The 16478-nt window shown below is 42.5% G+C and overlaps 1 protein-coding gene across 1 annotated transcript in view; it reads right to left on the bottom strand.

The window, feature by feature from the left end:
- The window catches only part of LOC309655172 (aromatase), a gene marked incomplete at its 3' end in the record, with an annotated part of 202801 nt that overhangs the window by 12850 nt on the left and 173473 nt on the right, over positions 1-16478 (bottom strand). The window contains exons 2-4 of the mRNA XM_082450137.1: positions 13014-13164; positions 2860-3014; positions 33-209 (exon numbers count right to left, since the gene is read on the bottom strand). Coding sequence (XP_082306263.1) covers positions 33-209; positions 2860-3014; positions 13014-13164 — 483 coding nt within the window. The remainder of the gene's footprint in view (positions 1-32; positions 210-2859; positions 3015-13013; positions 13165-16478) is intronic.

Raw genomic sequence — 16478 nt, 5'->3', positions numbered from 1 at the left:
ACATTTTATTTTAAAAGTGAAAATTTCAGTACCGTCCAAGGGGATCCCCAGGAAGAGCTTGTTAGAGGTGTCCAGCATGATGCGCCGCATGAGGGTCAACACGTCCACATAGCCCAACTCGTTGCGGACCTCCTCCAGCCTGTCCAGATGCTTGGTGATGGAATCAGCACAGACGGTCACCATGCGCACCAGGCTGGGGCCAGACAAAGCTGAAGGGTACACGTCAGAGTGAGCCGCCTCCAACTCCAGGGCACACAAACTATCAGGCAATTTTGGCGTTTTGTGTTTGAAGCTTAATTGTCCACATTTTTATTATGGGTGGAGATTTTCATATTCTTCTTTATACTTTTTCTGTATTCTCTTAATTTTCTCCATAGCAGGTTATCACATTTATGGTTAAAAATGAATGAATGAATAAATAAATAAATATTTTTAAAACAAACTATTCAAAATTAAACTTTTCTTCATATGATGACATATTTGTGAGACAGTAAATGAAACATTACTTGTGGTCATAAATCACAAATCAATGATTTTCCATATTTATTATATACATTTTCCTCTAAAGAAGGTTTGAATTTGGCCAGGGTGATGTATTATGTTTCAGTGGGTGGCAGAATATTGCTACAGAACTATTCAAATTGGATCTTACCTTTTAGATCTAAGGTGCTTCCTGTTTAATTGTAGTTCATATGTGTAAAATGCTAGTCTTCTAAATTACCAAATGTACCCTTCTCTTAATTTCGGTTTCTTTTCAAACAAATCCAGATTTATTGTACTCAGTCAATGTCATAACAGCAAAACAAATCTTTGTTGTTTGAGCAGTCTTCCTCACAGGACTGGGAACTGTTTTAGGGCAGTGACAACCTATTAACATTGTACTTCAAGTCCATAGTACATGGTGGCCCTTGATTTATATTTGTCAAATTGAGGAATGAATGAATGAGTGAATGAAATGAATGAAACCAGGTAGACTGAACTGCCTCTGATTTCTCCCTTTGCTTGGCTCCTAACCCTCTGAGCAGCTAGTGGTCCTGAAGGTAGGTGGTCTAACCTGAGAGTTTAACTCTTAAAAATTCTTTCTCTCCTTGTTCTAAGTTTCTTTAAGATTTCTTTAGTAGTAATCACTTTTTTTTTTTTTTTGGCCACCCCTTGTGGCATGCAGGACCCTAGTTCCCCGACCAAGGATTAAACCCACACCCCCTTCACTGAAAGCGTGGAGTCTTAACCACTGGACCACCAGGGAAGTCCCTTTTATGTCTTTTTTATTCAGACTTGCTGTTAAAGGCAGAGTCCTCAGACAAAACAAATCAGCTGTGCTGCAGAAGCCCCTGAAGGCACACTTTGCAAATAAGAAAGGAGACCTGGTGAGTGGTCCTAGAGTCTAAGCATTTCCACCCATATATAAAAAAGAAGTTTGGGTTGGCAGCATACTTTCTTACTTTAGGAGGGACTTGGAGATATGAAAGGCCAGGATGCTGTTTCCTGGGTGACTGTCACATCCACAAGTAGGACAAATGATTCCTTAATGACTCAGTACTTTGCATGGAAGGGTCGGCTTTATCACTCCCAGGCTGATGTATGATTTGCCTCTATGTTCAAGAGCTTGAAGCCACATTTCAAACATATAAACAGAATGTAATATCACTGAAAGGGTCACAGGCCGAGGAATGTGGGCAGCCTCTAGAAGCTGGAAAAGTCAAGGAAACACTTTCTCCCTAGAGCCTCCAGAAAGAAACACAGCCTTATCAGTGCCTTGATTTTAGCCCTGTGAGGCCTATGTCAGACTTTTGACCCATCAAATTGTAAGGTAATGAACGTGTGGTTTGAAACCACTAAGTCTGTGTCAATTTGTTAAGCAGCAATAGGAAACTAAGGTAGTGGAATCTGTGCTAGAGTTGTGCTGAGTCTTGGTGATGGGCAGCTCTGTGGAGGGGGATCACCACTAGACTGGGACAGGCATAGTTTTTCCCTGTCTCGGCAGCCACACAGGAGGCATCTAGGTTCACTACAGAGGCTGGCTGGAGGGAAGAATATCCATGGTCCCTGGTCAGACCTACAACCCATCTAGCACCAGAGTCCATCAATGATAAGGTTTCTAGTACATGACCATCTTCTCTGATGTTAATGTCAAAGGTTGGTCATGTTTATTTCCCAAAGGCTTCCATTCCATTGGCATATAGTGAAGAGGGAAATCACTAGATAGGGAGGTTCGGGATCTGGTCTCTGCTCATTGATTCCTCGCTGTGTTGCCTGGGGGGAAATCAGAAGCGCTCTAAAAATGTATTTACTTAAGTATAAAACTCAGAGGCTAGACAAGATACAGCCCTTCTCAGTTCTAAAATTCTCTAATTTGCAAATTTCTTTCTGTTAAAACATCTGGGATGTCAGTCAGTGATTCAGCAAACATGTTGGCATTGTTAAATCAACTATATGGCTGATACACTAAATTCTTAACTGAAGTGACCTTAAGTATATAGGGTGCCAATTCCTCTTCACATTCGTGAAATTGTTTGTGTGTTAACAAGAAAAACAGAGTTTGTGGTGGTTAAATATGTAGGATCTGGGGTTGTATCCTATGCTACCATTTACTAATGGTGGAAACTTGGGCAAGGTACTTAACCTCTTTATGCCTCAGTTATCTCATTTGTAAAATATAAGTGATAAAGAGTATTTACCACATGGGGTTGCTGTGGGATTAAAGTAACAAGTGCTTAAAACACTGCCTACTACATAGTACATGTATAATGAATGTTAGCTCTTACTATTTCAAAACTGTGAAGCAGCAGAAGTTAAAAATGATTTCAAGAAGGCATATTCATAGACAAAAGAGCAGAATGTAGCCAGACATCTGAATACCTTTCATAAAGTAAGTTCTAACAGCTTTCCAGAGGACTGGATTATTGTTAAATATGATGCCTTTCTCATGCATGCCAATGCACTGCAACCCAAGTTTGCTGCCGAATCGGGATGTGTAGTGATTGTGCTTCATTACGTGGAACACACTTGAGGACCTACAGAGAAAGCAAACCTTGGGGTTACTTGTTGAGGGTCAGGAGAACTCAGTGTGATGAGTTTGCTTACCAGGTGGCTCTCATACCAAATGCCTGTTGATCTAAATGCAATGCATAATTTCTAGTATTCAGATTAAATAAGCACTTGTGTTAGCACAAGAACCTCCTTCTCCAGTTGAAACATTTCTACCTGCTAGCTCTCTGTTTGAGCATCCCTAAAGATCGAACACACACACACACAGTTATTTGTTATTTCCCCGTACCTAACTCCAAGTCACTAAAATACGACCCTCTAACGTTGTCAGAGCTGCAAGGCTGTAAGAAACTGAACCCTCCACGCCACCATATTCCTGAGAGCCTCCAGCCCCCAAGCAGCCCCACTCCAGACAGTGCTCCCCATGTAGAAGTGAGCCTCATAATCAGAAGTTGCTGGAATAACTGAAGTTTTACCTCTTTAGTTTGGAAGCAACAGTTCTGCCTTGTACCACCCATCCCCCAGAGGCTCTAATCAGGCCTGGTCCCTCCAGGGGGGTATCATTCTAGGACTGAAGGACATCTCCTGGGCACCTCTGGCCCTGGACTTGGCTGGCTGGGCTGGCCTGGAAGGCTCTCTGTGGTGGTGACAGCAGCTGTCTTGGGGCTCTGCATCCATCATGATTCATCACGGTCTCCAGGGTCACAGAGTTCTCCCAGGACATAGGACACACTGAGCCATTAGATAGCCCTTGCTGTGGCAACCCTGGGACCTTGCCAGGAACCCAGGCTTCCTTGAACTTCCTGGTTCCTCTTCCACTGCTCTGCCCTCTATTCCCACCCCCAGGCCCGGCTGTTAAGGCCGGAGCTGGGCCTTCAGAGCAACTAGGAAGGAGCAGGCAGCCCCTCCCCACCCATGTCCTCCTTCAGGACTTGCTTCCTGCCCCAAATCCCAGTCTAATTGGGGCACGATAAGGCAATGAGCATTATAACATGTTGTAAAATCCTAAATGAAGACGTTATGGGGCCTCTGTGTGTGAGGAGAATATTGTCTTCTTAGGACAGTGGTACAGAATTCTTCTGCAGAGACTCACTTTGTTGAGAAGATGTTTTATTTATTTATTTATTTATTTATTTATTTGGTTGGTTGGTTGGCTGCACCAGGTATTAGTTGTGGCAGGCGGTCTCCTTAGTGCGGCATGTGGGCTCCTTAGTTGTGGCATGCACGTGGGATCTACTTCCCTGACCAGGGATCGAAGCCAGGGCCCCTGCATTGGGGGCATGGAGTCTTAACCACTGCACCACCAAGGAAGTCCCGAGAAGATGCTTTATTAAGATTGCTTATAAATTAGGCTATGGCATTGGAAGGATAAATGGATCATTTAAATAATTTGATGATTGAGAGGATAAAGGATAAATGGATAGTTATTCTCTTCAAGATAAAAGGTGGGGTGGGTTTATTAGATGGTGGATGCAAGCAGCACAGGGAAGGCTTGAGAGGAAACAGCTGAGATGAACCCATGTTTATGACGATTTGGGGAGGAGAGGGACTCCTCATTCACTGCTCAGTAAAAGAGGGACTTTAGAAGAAAAGAATGTCTGTTGGGAACTCATGAAGTTAAGAATCATGTGTGGGTGGTATAAACTAATTTTCTTCTACCAAGAGAAAAATTAAATTCTGCAGGTGACTGCATTTCCTGTGCAAAGGGGCTGAGGTTGGAAAAGGTTCATGCAGGGCTTAGACAGAAGCAGGCTACCTGGGTGAGGGCTAAGTGGTGTCTGTGACCATGATGAGCACAGCTCAGGAAGCTGGAAGTCCAAAATGTCCTCGTTAATAAGCTATGTGGTTGACCCTCCTTATGGTGAGTGAGATGGAGGGGGTATGAACACAGACGGGATGGAGTTTATCAGAGCATAGGAAGATATAAGCAGGACATGTGGTGTTTGTATGTCCATTGTTTTCTAAGTGCCAGTGTTTGTATTATAGGCGAAGACTGAACACCAAACACCCCTTGGAGAAATCAAATGAGATTATCTAAAGGTACAGAGGAAAGTCAGTTCAGTGAGGATACACGGCAGACAGACCAGGGCAGAAGGAGGTGCAGACAGCCACCCCAAAATCCTTACCCACAGGGGCACCTAGATATGGTGAGGGAGGGAGGAGAGAGAAGTCATGTCTCAGCCACCTCCCTCCAAGTTCAGCCTTTTTACCTATGACCCTGGTAATGCCACCTCTGAGGCGTGGGGCCCTCGACTGACTCTGCTGCTGAGTAGACAGTAGGACCCCAGGGTTTGTGCTCAGACACAGACAAGGTCTCATGTATCACCCTCCACCTCCCCGTGCTAGCAGAGCTGTTCCAAGCACATTATCCAGACTCCTCTGTGGGGCAGGACAACAGGCTCTTCAGATTACAGGGTTTATGTCACAGTGTTTATACATGGACCACACGGCCAAGTGCAAATTCCCCTTAGTAACATGTAAGCATGGCAGTTCTGCAACTTCAAAAAATTTCCACTTGAGTAGCTTTAAATTGATAGCCATTTTTCTTGGAGATAATCAGAAAAAGGAAGCGGAGTTTGGGAATTAAAAAGGGGCAGAGTGGAGAGCAGAGAAGGAGTAGAGGTTTTCTGCAGTGCAGCTACGGGATACATGAAGAAAGCCAATGCATTAGTCTGTGTTTTGGCCGTGTTTACAGGGCAGGAGCCAGAACGTATATAAAAGTTGCCCATCCTGTGTGCCCTGGTGAGGAGCTGCCATAGGCAGAGCTAAAGTGATAGAACCATTAACTTCGGGGCTCGAGAGGTAACCTGCTCAGGGCTGCTAGGGAAGTTAAAATAGATCTTCCAGAGCTTTCGCACATGAGGATTACCCATTATCCCATGTCTCCAAGGCCAGAGTGGAGTTCAGAGACACAGATCATAACATCAGAAAGGAACCAAACATTTGGGCAGAGGAATAAAAAGAAAATACGCACATTATTGCAGGAAAGTAAAATATGTTTATGAACATCTTTTTGATACTGCAGATGAGGGAGAATCTGGTGTGTGCAGGGGATAGAAGATGGAAAGAATTGCACAGTGCTCAATTGTGCAAATTCAAGATGCATAACATTTCTGGTGTTAGCTTTATTTTAGATGTTATCTTTTCTTATTTTGGTGAACTTAATATTGTTGAAGTTTTTAAGTTCAACACGAGTAAACAGATGTTCACTGCAGCTTTGCTATTTTGTCCCCACTTCTCCACTGAAATTTTCTCAACTGCAAATTTTCCTACTATGGGTGTTCTCTGAACACATAACCCTCAAAGATGGGGAGTGGCTACTATAGCCTATGTAACTTTTCTTACACTGGGCTAGGGTGGCCATCTTCTCATTAGTTCCTCTCTCTCTGAGTTGACATTTGGCTCCTAAAAGGATGACTTCATCTCAGTGAGGTTGTTCAGTAAATGTCTGTGAGGACATATTCCCATAGAAGACAGTGGGCCAAAGAGCTCATCTCTGGCTGAGTAGATTAGGCTGTAGGCTAAGTATTTAATCCATCACATTTGTGATGTATTCCAAGAGCTTTAAAAGGAAGCCCCTGAAATAATGGCAATGGAGAGAAGTGAAAACACGATTAGTACCCGAATGAATTATTTACTTGATATCTGTTTCAGGAAGAAAACTCTATTTTTAATCAAAATGCTCTCTACTAAGTCAAATATATTCTTGCATTGATGCAAGATAATATTCGTCAAATTATCCTGAGTTTTGGACAAGTTTTTCTCTTGCTAGCAACTGTAAAAACAAAAACAAAAATCCAGATACTTCTTATGTACATTCCAGGGAATTAATTTGACTGACACACAGATAAATTTTTGTCCTGTGTAGAAACATCATGCTATAGTAAGGACTAAAATTCTTATTAATTAATAGATTTCAGAACTTTAGCTATTCTTATCTTCCCCTACTCTATAATCAAAGGAGAAAGTAATTTGTATATTCTTTATTCACAAACTCATATCTGCAAATTTTAAGTGTTTAGACAACAAGCAGAATACTATTTTTCTGGTCTGACCTTCAGAGCTTTTCCGTATATCGTGAAACACATTGGTCTGTCCATATGTTTTGAGGAATTACTGGTCAGTTAAAAACTTCAACCCAATTAAATGTTAGTTAATAAAGAGCGAACGTTAAATCAATTGTCCTTTAGGGGGCGCCAACATCTCAGTTATCCTGAGACAGAGGCTCTGACTTGGCAAAGAATGAAGTAGGCAAGACAGAAGTGATACACATAGCAAGCAAACTGTCACCAAGGACGAGCAGTTTAAAATAAGGTCACTTATCAAAAGTAGGCTGGCTTTATCTAACTGGAGTACATCAGGAAAGTGAAGAAGGGAAGGTTGGTGGTGAACTAGGGATGTCAGCCCAGGGCTCCCCTGATATTCAGGAGAACACTAGAGGTCTCCTTCCCACAGTGTGGGCTGGCCTGTAACACCAGGTGAAGGAGATGTTACATTGACTGACTGACTGACTGGCTGGGAGAGTGAGGAGTTCTCACCACTGAGGAGAGACAGAGTGAGTCCCCAAGCTCAGAAGGGACAGTGGGCAGTGTAAGATGCCTGATCCCTGGGGTCATTATTCTTCTTGAAACGTGACTGAAGTCAAAAGACATCCCCAAAGATGGCAAACCTAACGTCTCTTCAAAATGAAAAGTAGCCAGGAAGTAAGTCCTTAGGTGGTAAAGAAAAAGCCACCCTCCCGTTCTGACTTTAAAGAACTCACACACCTGTGGTCAGGTTCAAGATTGATGAGTACTAGAAATAGGGGGGAGGCAATCAATGGAATATTTGGTACCAAACATTTAAAAACACGTGCCTTGTGTAGACCTGTTCTGTGCCTGTGACTTACACTCCATCAATTCTACCACGTTTTCCCTGTCCTTTGCCCTCTAATATCCTTACCCAGGTTTGATACTGAGGTCACTGCAAGAGAAGAAGAATCTTTGTAACAAAGAGATCTGACTGTAACCACCCTAAGCTGATCAAATTTAGTATCACTAATATGGGACCACCTTCTCTGGTCTCTTGATGTGATGCAATGTGAAGTGCCTAGGACTAACAGGAACGTATTATTACACAACAATTAACCTGAATCGAATAGAGCCTATAGACCTAGTGTTCAGTTTATAAGCAATACCAGGAGTAGAAGAATATGTTCAATGACACCATAATGAGACAATGAGAGAAATTTGGAATGTGGGACATCCTGTAAGACAACTGATGTGGTCTCTTCAGAAGGTCAAGGCCATGGGGAAAAAAGGCGAAGGACTGCTCTTCTAACTTTCCTGTTCATTTGAACTTTTCTTACTAGAAAGTTGGAAAAGTATTTTCTTGTCGATCTTTAGAGTCTCTCCTTTTCATGCATCCTCAACTCCCTTGACCCTCTGCTTACTTTGCCCTAGTTGCCTGGTAAAACCTCAACCCTGGCTAAATCCAGCTCTCAGTTTAGCTTACTCTGTGCTTGCACCTGGCAGCTGAATGGGGCCGGGGAAAAAACCATACATGCACATGGACACACACACACACACACACACTCACACTGGCAGGTCTCAGTTAAATTTCAAGTGGGCCCTTAGTGCAGCTGGCAGTTCTACTACATTTCCCGAGTCCAGTCGTTCTCTCGCTTTCCTGGATGACTGTTATATCCTGTCTCCTCTGTCCCGCAGTGTTGTAGTTCCTCACCTTTAATTTCAGCTACAGACTTTATTTCCTATTTTACTGAGAAAACAGAAGCAACTGGAACCTCTGCAAGTCCAACCACCAGGATCAGTGCCCATATATTCAACCTTCCCTCCTGTTACTGTGGATGAACTTCCAGGTCCCTTTTCAAGGCCACGTCCACTTGTTACCTGGACCCCCTTGTCATCTCACCTGGCACACTCCTCCTGTCTGCTGCATCAACACTTTCCTCTGTAACTCATCATTTCCATCAAAACACATATGTCGTAATATCTTATATCTTAACAAATAAAAACTCCTTGAACCAAACATCCCTTTCAGCTCTGTTCCATTTCTCTGCCTCCTTTATGGCAAACTCCTGGAAAGAGTGTCTATACCTGCTGCCTCCAATTCTTCTCTCCCCATTCTCTACAGTGGTCAGACTTTTGCCCCCAGCACTCCACTGAAACTGCCCTTGTCAAGGTCACCCATGACCTACCTCCCTGGTGCTAAATGCAATGCTCACATCTCTGTCCAGTCATGTGGCACTATCTGGAGAGTTGACAATTCCATCCTCTCTGACATGCATTCTTGTCTGGTTTTCAGACCACCACGCTCTCCTGGTTTTCCCTTCTCTGTGTGGCTGTCCTTCTCAGCCTCCTTTGCTAGTTTCTGACTACAGTGGAAGGTCTGAATGGTTTGATACTGAGGTCACTGCAAGAGAAAAAGATATCCTATGTATCCTAGATATCTTAATATCCTGTTCAGCGGTACTAGGCAAGTCAAGTCAAAATATCTGAAATGGAATCCTGATTTCTCCCCATCGCAAAGTTGCTCCACCCACCTCATCTTCTGTATAGCCCATGTCTACCTGCTAATAGTGTGGACAGCCATCCTGGTTTGCCCAGCTTAAAAATCCCACAGCGTGGGAAATCCTCTGGTTCCAAGTAAACCAAGACAGTTGTTCACCCTACTGATAATACTATGCTTTAGCCTTTTATTGTTGGTATATTAATACTGTAACAATATATTCCTCTACAAGGGTAGGGATTTGGGGGTGATTTGTTCATGATACCTGTTGTACATAATAAGTTCTCAATAAATATTTATTTAATGAATGAATGGAGAGCCAATAATTTCTATGGTAGTTTAGGATCATCCAGTGCTTAGTATAATTCTCAATAGTGGATGCTTACAAAATAAATGAATGAATTCCCTGTAAATTTATACATGATTAAAACAGGTATACAAATACTATAACAATAATTAGTATTTAAATGGCTAACTGATGCGCAAATTTGACCCCAATTAGCATGTTAAGTTCTATCTCCCCTTTATGGATGCTACCCACATTCTCCTTTTTGATACTATTACAAACACTAATACATACACACAACATAAAGTGTCATGCGTAACGTCTGTAGACCCTCAGTAATTTAGAGCATCCCTGCCTGGGAATCGTGCACACTTTACGCACTTTAAGATGATCAGATGGAGCTCCCTCCAGAGCCCCCAGTTGCTCAGGCAGAATCCTGGCAACACTCGTGCCTGACGTCCCCCCCTGAAGTTCTGCAGCACCCCCGACTTCAGAACTCAGCTGACTTGAAAGTTGGGGCATAATCTCAGCACAGTTGTAATGACTACAGATGTCAAACTTTTCGAAAGAGAAAAAATCTGGCAAACTATTCAAAGAAAAAGAAAAAGCTTTCTGAGGTCCAATGGGGTCTTTTCAAGAAGTACGGGTAGTTCTGGAAGGACCTGAAGAGCAGACAAGGGAAGGAGATGGGGACAAACATGTCCTATTCCCGCGGGGAGCTCAGCCCTTAACAACAAAATTGAGCAGCTCAGAGGCAATTATAGAGAACACAGAGACTCCAAGCAGAGAAAAGCCTATGAGGACAGAACAGGGAAAGAACTGGGAGAGCTGGGGGAAGGGCAGAGTGGGATGTTGTCCAGGTCCTCAGCGTGAATCAGCACCTGACCCTGTCAGGGTGGCTAAGGTCACCTTCCTAACTAAGATAGCAGAGTGATCAGATGCCACCTGTGCTGTAACGAGGATCCTATTTCAGGAATTGCCTTTGGGGTTCCTGGGAATTTGTCTGGTGATCTAAGTATCTAATGTCTAAGAGCAATTTCTGTCCTGGTCCTCTGGTCCTTTCTCACGTGCTTCATTCTTCCCTCCAGGTCTAGTCTTGCACTCCCACCACCTGAGCTACACTTAAGGGTAAGAAAATTAGACAGAACCCCTCCAACCTGCTTAGGTGTTTCCCCAACCCCAGGGAAAGGCCCCCTGCCCCAGAAGCTTCTTACCTTCTCTCCTCCCTCAAGCTCTGCAGCACATTGGAATCACCTGGGGCTCTAAACACTACCGATGCCTGGGTCCACCCCATCAAGAGACTGTAACAGTTGGGTTGTGGCCTGGGCAGTGGGGTTTTGAACAGCTCCCTGGGTGACTTTCATGTGCAGCCCGGGTGAGAAGCACTGCTCTAGATCCTGAGCTGCAGGCGTCATCCTTTTGGATGAATATCCTGCAGGTCCCTTTGCCTGTATCTGAGGGAAAGGGGTGACAGGGAAGGCAGACGCTGACTTGAGGAGGGCTGGAAGGCAACTTGCTGTGCTGGGGGATCCAAGAGCAGAAGGCAGTGTCCCAGTCCTCCAAGCCCAATCGCCATCTGTTCCAGGACATTTTTGAGGCTCTAGTCAGTTGTACAAGTGAGTAAAATGTTGATTTTGAAAATGAGAGCATATCAAATTCACTTAAATTTGGCTAGGCAGAGCTCCATAGACCAAGAGAAGTAAAATCCAAGAGTAACTCTGGCCTCGCCATTAGAGCAGTGGATCTGAAATTGGAGTGTGCCTCAGAATCACCTGGAGGGCTTGTGGAAACAGATCGCTGGGCCCCGCCCCCAGATTTTCTTATTTAGTGGGTCAGGGTGGGACCCAAGGATGGGCATTTCTCACAAGTTCCCAGATATGTGGATGCTGCTGGTTGGGGGCCACTGTCTGAGAACCACTGCACTGGGGTGTTTCACTGTGAACCCAATGAAATGACATTTCCACCTGAAGCTATTTATGGTTAGATGTGTAACACGGTCTGCCTTAGCTACTCGTCAAACTTTTACAACACCAAACTGAGTGAAATGAAAAAAAAAAAGCAAACAGGCAAAAACCGAGATATTAGTTTGGTTGAAAATAACATTTTAGGATAGTAAGAAATATTTGGAAGAATAACATTTTTCTCCCCTGTTCCCTTCTTTCATGTATTTGGTTCAAGGAATTAGGCTTTGAGTTCATCATGGTGTTTTATGAAATTATGTTCATTATCTTGGCCTGAAAACAATCACTGTAGTTTCCAGAAATGCTTTACTTACTCTTGGGCAATAGTGTGTATCTGAACAAATGATTCTAATAAATCAGTAAAATCTCCTGGTCAGTTTTAGTTTGTATGTAAATCCTATCAAGGATTATAAATATAAAAAAATCATGAATGAGACAGTTTGAAGCTAGCTTTGCTGACAGTCTAAGAAAGAGAGCTGAATGTTTAGAACACCTAGTGAAGTGTGCTCTCTTTTAAACTCTCCCTTTTCTATGACCAATCAGTAAGAAAACTAATATTTCAGAAGCCTAGTTTTTCACAGTGGATGCACATTTTGTTAACCCTGGAGTGAATTCAATCTGCTAGTTATCCAGAAAATATAACAGAGCAGGGGGAATTGGGGGAACACCATTTCTTTTAACCGGCAATATTATTTCTGATTTATGTAAAATCACTCAGCAAGGACACTGGCACAGAGTCACCAATGGGATAGCAGTGTATGAATGGCGCCTTCTTCACTGTCTACCCTCCTAGAGTTTCTTGGTAGCCTGGCATTAGAAACACGACAACAAATTGATATAGTCAGATTTTTCTGTCTCAGGCTTTTGCTTCTGTTATTGTTTTGTTTGTTTGTTTGTTTGTTTTATGCTTATGGTAGAGATAAGACTAACAACTTAGGAAAGTAAAAAGTTAATACCTCTCTCTAAGTACGTTTTGTCAAAGCCAAATCACCTGGATCTAAGTTTCTACATTCACTGCTCAGGGAGATTTTGAATGATTTCTCAACTTTCCAGAGTTCTTTATCTGTGTACCTTTGGCTTCAAGCAAAGCCCAATTATTCCACTTGTCTACAGTTTTAGATTTTTACCTGGAAATCACTCACCTTCCTTTAAGTAGTAAAAACATAGTCTTCGAAACAAAGACAGCAAGATATCAAAATCAGTTTGTTTTTTAAAAGGAAAAATCCCAGCCTTGATATTAAAAATACGTCTTTGATTATTAACAGACTTACTTGCTAATAATGACAGTTTTCTCTCCATATATCCAGACTCTCATGAATTCTCCATACGTCTTGTTGTAGTAATTGCAGGCACTGCCAATCCCCATCCAGAGGAACCTGCAGTAGGAAATGAGGGGCCCAATTCCCAGAAAATAGCCAGGACCTAGGAAAGTCATCAGATTATAATCAGTATTTCCTCAACACCAGAAGGAGCAATTACTTTAAATTACTGATGTTCTTGTTCTTTTTTATCTAAATGTTCTTTTAATCTTCTGACATATAGGTGAATTACTTAAAAAGAAAAAAGGAAAAAGATTTAAAAAACAACATAAGCATAACATGAGGCTCTTCACAGCTCCGAGTAAAAAGTATTCCAGAATACATAGTACTCCAGTTCCATTTGATCTCAAGCATTTCATTCTGAATGGACTGGAGTAGTTGTCTGTTCTTTAAATTTATTTATTTATTTATTTATTTTTGCCTGTGTTGGGTCTTCGTTTCTGTGCGAGGGCTTTCTCTAGTTGCGGCAAGCGGGGGCCACTCTTCATTGCGGTGCGCGGGCCTCTCACCATCGTGGCCTCTCTTGTTGCGGAGCACAGGCTCCAGGCGCGCAGGCTCAGTAGTTGTGGCTCACGGGCCCAGTTGCTCTGCGGCATGTGGGATCTTCCCAGACCAGGGCTCGAACCCGTGTCCCCTGCATTAGCAGGCAGATTCTCAACCACTGCGTCACCAGGGAAGCCCCAGTTGTCTATTCTTGCTGTGTTAAACGGTGTCAGTGAGTTTCAAATACAAGTCAATCAGTCCCTCTGGTAGCAGGCATGAAAACCAGGACAAGTGACAAGCTGACAGATCTGTCTGGCTGCCGAGTTTTGTCTGAAAACTTTGGGTTTGAAAGCACCGGTCAACGGAATGGGTGGGTTTGAATTAGTTTGTGGTTTTGGTGTCATCTGTTTAACTGTGAGAAACATGGTCTGCAAAGACAATGTCCAAACAAAAAACATCCATTCCTCTTTTTTTTCCTTCAAAAGGATTTGGTTTAGGAAGAGAATCTTAAGCTAAATCTCATTAGACAAAATAAAGCTAAGCATTGAGGAATGAGGCAGTGGGTCTGATCTGTGTCTAGACCAGAGTCTGAGTCCAGTCATGTAGTTTTAGTGAAGAGCCATGGCCCTTACACCCTTGCTGATGCAGGCGATGACAGAATTGTGAAGACTGTGAATCTGGTGAGCAGCCAGGGGAGTTGCTGTTGCTTGTGTCAGAGAACAAACTTGGCAGCTTGATCTTAGTGGTGGTGGTGGTGAAAAGTTCGTCGAAAGCTTGTTGGAATGGTTTTAGGAGTTTTATTGTAAAGTTATACCATTTCTATATATTACTCCTTTAATTCCGTTCTGTCAGTGAAATAATCATGGAGCCAAAACTCACACAACTGTCTGAGACAGTACAGTACTCTGACTGCCTGGTCTGGAGTTCTGTAATAATCTACATAACCTAAGTTTTTGCATGAATCATCTAAATGGGAAGTTTAGCCCCAGATTTGACAAACAAGGATTACTCCTTAATCTGAAGTAGCTGGGTTAATGTGGACAAGACTGTCTGCTTTTTTGTCTCTAAAGTGAAGGTCTTTGTTAAAGTCTACAGAACCAAAACGAATTTTAGTTTCTTTGGTCAGGGGGTCTTAATCTTAGGATTGTTCTAATAGTACTATGAATAGATGACTGACTTTATATTAAAATAATTTCATTAAGTTCTTAAAAGAATTAAGCAAGCTGATTTGATTGTATACATATTTCCTTAAAATATCATCAGATATACTGACCTCTTATCAACTGACATATTATGCATAATAACAAAATACTTTGCTAAATATTTACAGCTTGAAACATTGTAGACTGTCAATAAATATTTCCTGAATGAATTTTAAAAGTTAATTAGACTTGTGTAAAGCATGAAGTTTTAAATGTTATCCTTATTTAGAATATTTTAGGTGTATTTACATTTTGATAAAAATGGAAAAATATATTATTTCTTATACATTTAGTCCATGTGAAGTCAAACGTCTGTCTGTTTGGGAATAGACTTATTCAACAAACATTTACTTCATATGCTAGGGCCATGAGGAACAAAGACATACAAATCAAGGCTTCACTTTTCAGTTTTTATGTAAAAGTTTAGTGCCATGTAGAAAGTCTTAGTATTTGGGAACCACCATTCTAATTTAAAATATGAAAGTGGGGCTTCCCTGGTGGCGCGGTGGTTGAGAGCCTGCCTGCCAATGCAGGGGACGAGGGTTCGAGCCCTGGTCTGGGAAGATCCCACATGCCGCAGAGCCACTGGGCCCGTGAGCCACAATTACTGAGCCTGCGCGTCTGGAGCCTGTGCTCCACAACAAGAGAGGCCACGATAATGAGAGGCCCGCGCACCGCAATGAAGAGTGGCCCCCACTTGCCACAACTAGACAAAGCCCTCGCACAGAAACGAAGACCCAACACAGCCATAAATAAATTAATTAATTAAAAAAAAAGAAAAAAAAAAAAGATTTTACACAGATGAATTTGTCTTGTACCTTCTACCTCAGATTTCAAAGTCACTCGGTCCACAATAGCTGACTGTCATTAAACATTAGTATAACCACCATAACTATGATTTTCAAATCCCATTAAAAAAAAAAATATGAAAGTGGAGAGCTGTATCTCCTGGAAAAGGGAGATTGTGATTGTGTTGAACTCCCTTAGGAGTTGAGAACCTGAGTGTTCTAACCAGAGAGAATTAGAGTTTTGAGTCCTTAGCGATCCATCTTATGTCAGCTTAATTCATCCAACAAACACTGAGACCCTTCTAGGTATAGATATAGCTCCAAGTTAGACCTGTGATGGTATGATAAGTATAACTAGGTCCCCATCAGATCTTGGGTAGGGAAAAAGGAATGTGAAAAAAAGCACAAAATGAAATAGTTATCATACAATATCATCCTTTCAGTTGCGTGTATATCTTATACCTTCCAGTTGGAGAGAAGAATGCTCTAGGAGGGGAGAAATTTTGTTAGAATATTAGGGAAATACTCTGGTTGTGTCCACATTACACTGCTCTCTGCTTCTCAGATTTGGGAATGCTCATCTAGGCATGTGTGAGTACAGCAGTCTCTTGCACACCCTCAGGGGAGCAGTAAATACGTCACTGCATTTTTGTGCAGAGATGGCCTCCATGAAGCCAGCAGCTGGGGCCTCCCACCCTCTGTCCTAATCAAGAAGCTGTTACGTTCCATGCTGGGTGTATACCCTAGAGAATCCTGTGCACACGAATGTTCATAGCAGCACTGTTCACAATAGCCCCAAGCTGGAGACACCCTAAATGTCCATCAACAGTAGAATGGGAGATTAAACCATGGGGTGTTCATATAACTGCATACCATATGAACTGCAGCTGCATGCCACAACCTGGATGAAACCCACAGGCAAAAAAGCAAGATAGAAGAATAAT

This window comes from Balaenoptera physalus (genome assembly GCF_965194825.1).
Source record: "Balaenoptera physalus genome assembly, chromosome: 2".
Classification (NCBI taxonomy): Eukaryota; Metazoa; Chordata; class Mammalia; order Artiodactyla; family Balaenopteridae; genus Balaenoptera; species Balaenoptera physalus.
This window is presented reverse-complemented; position numbering and strand designations above follow the sequence as displayed.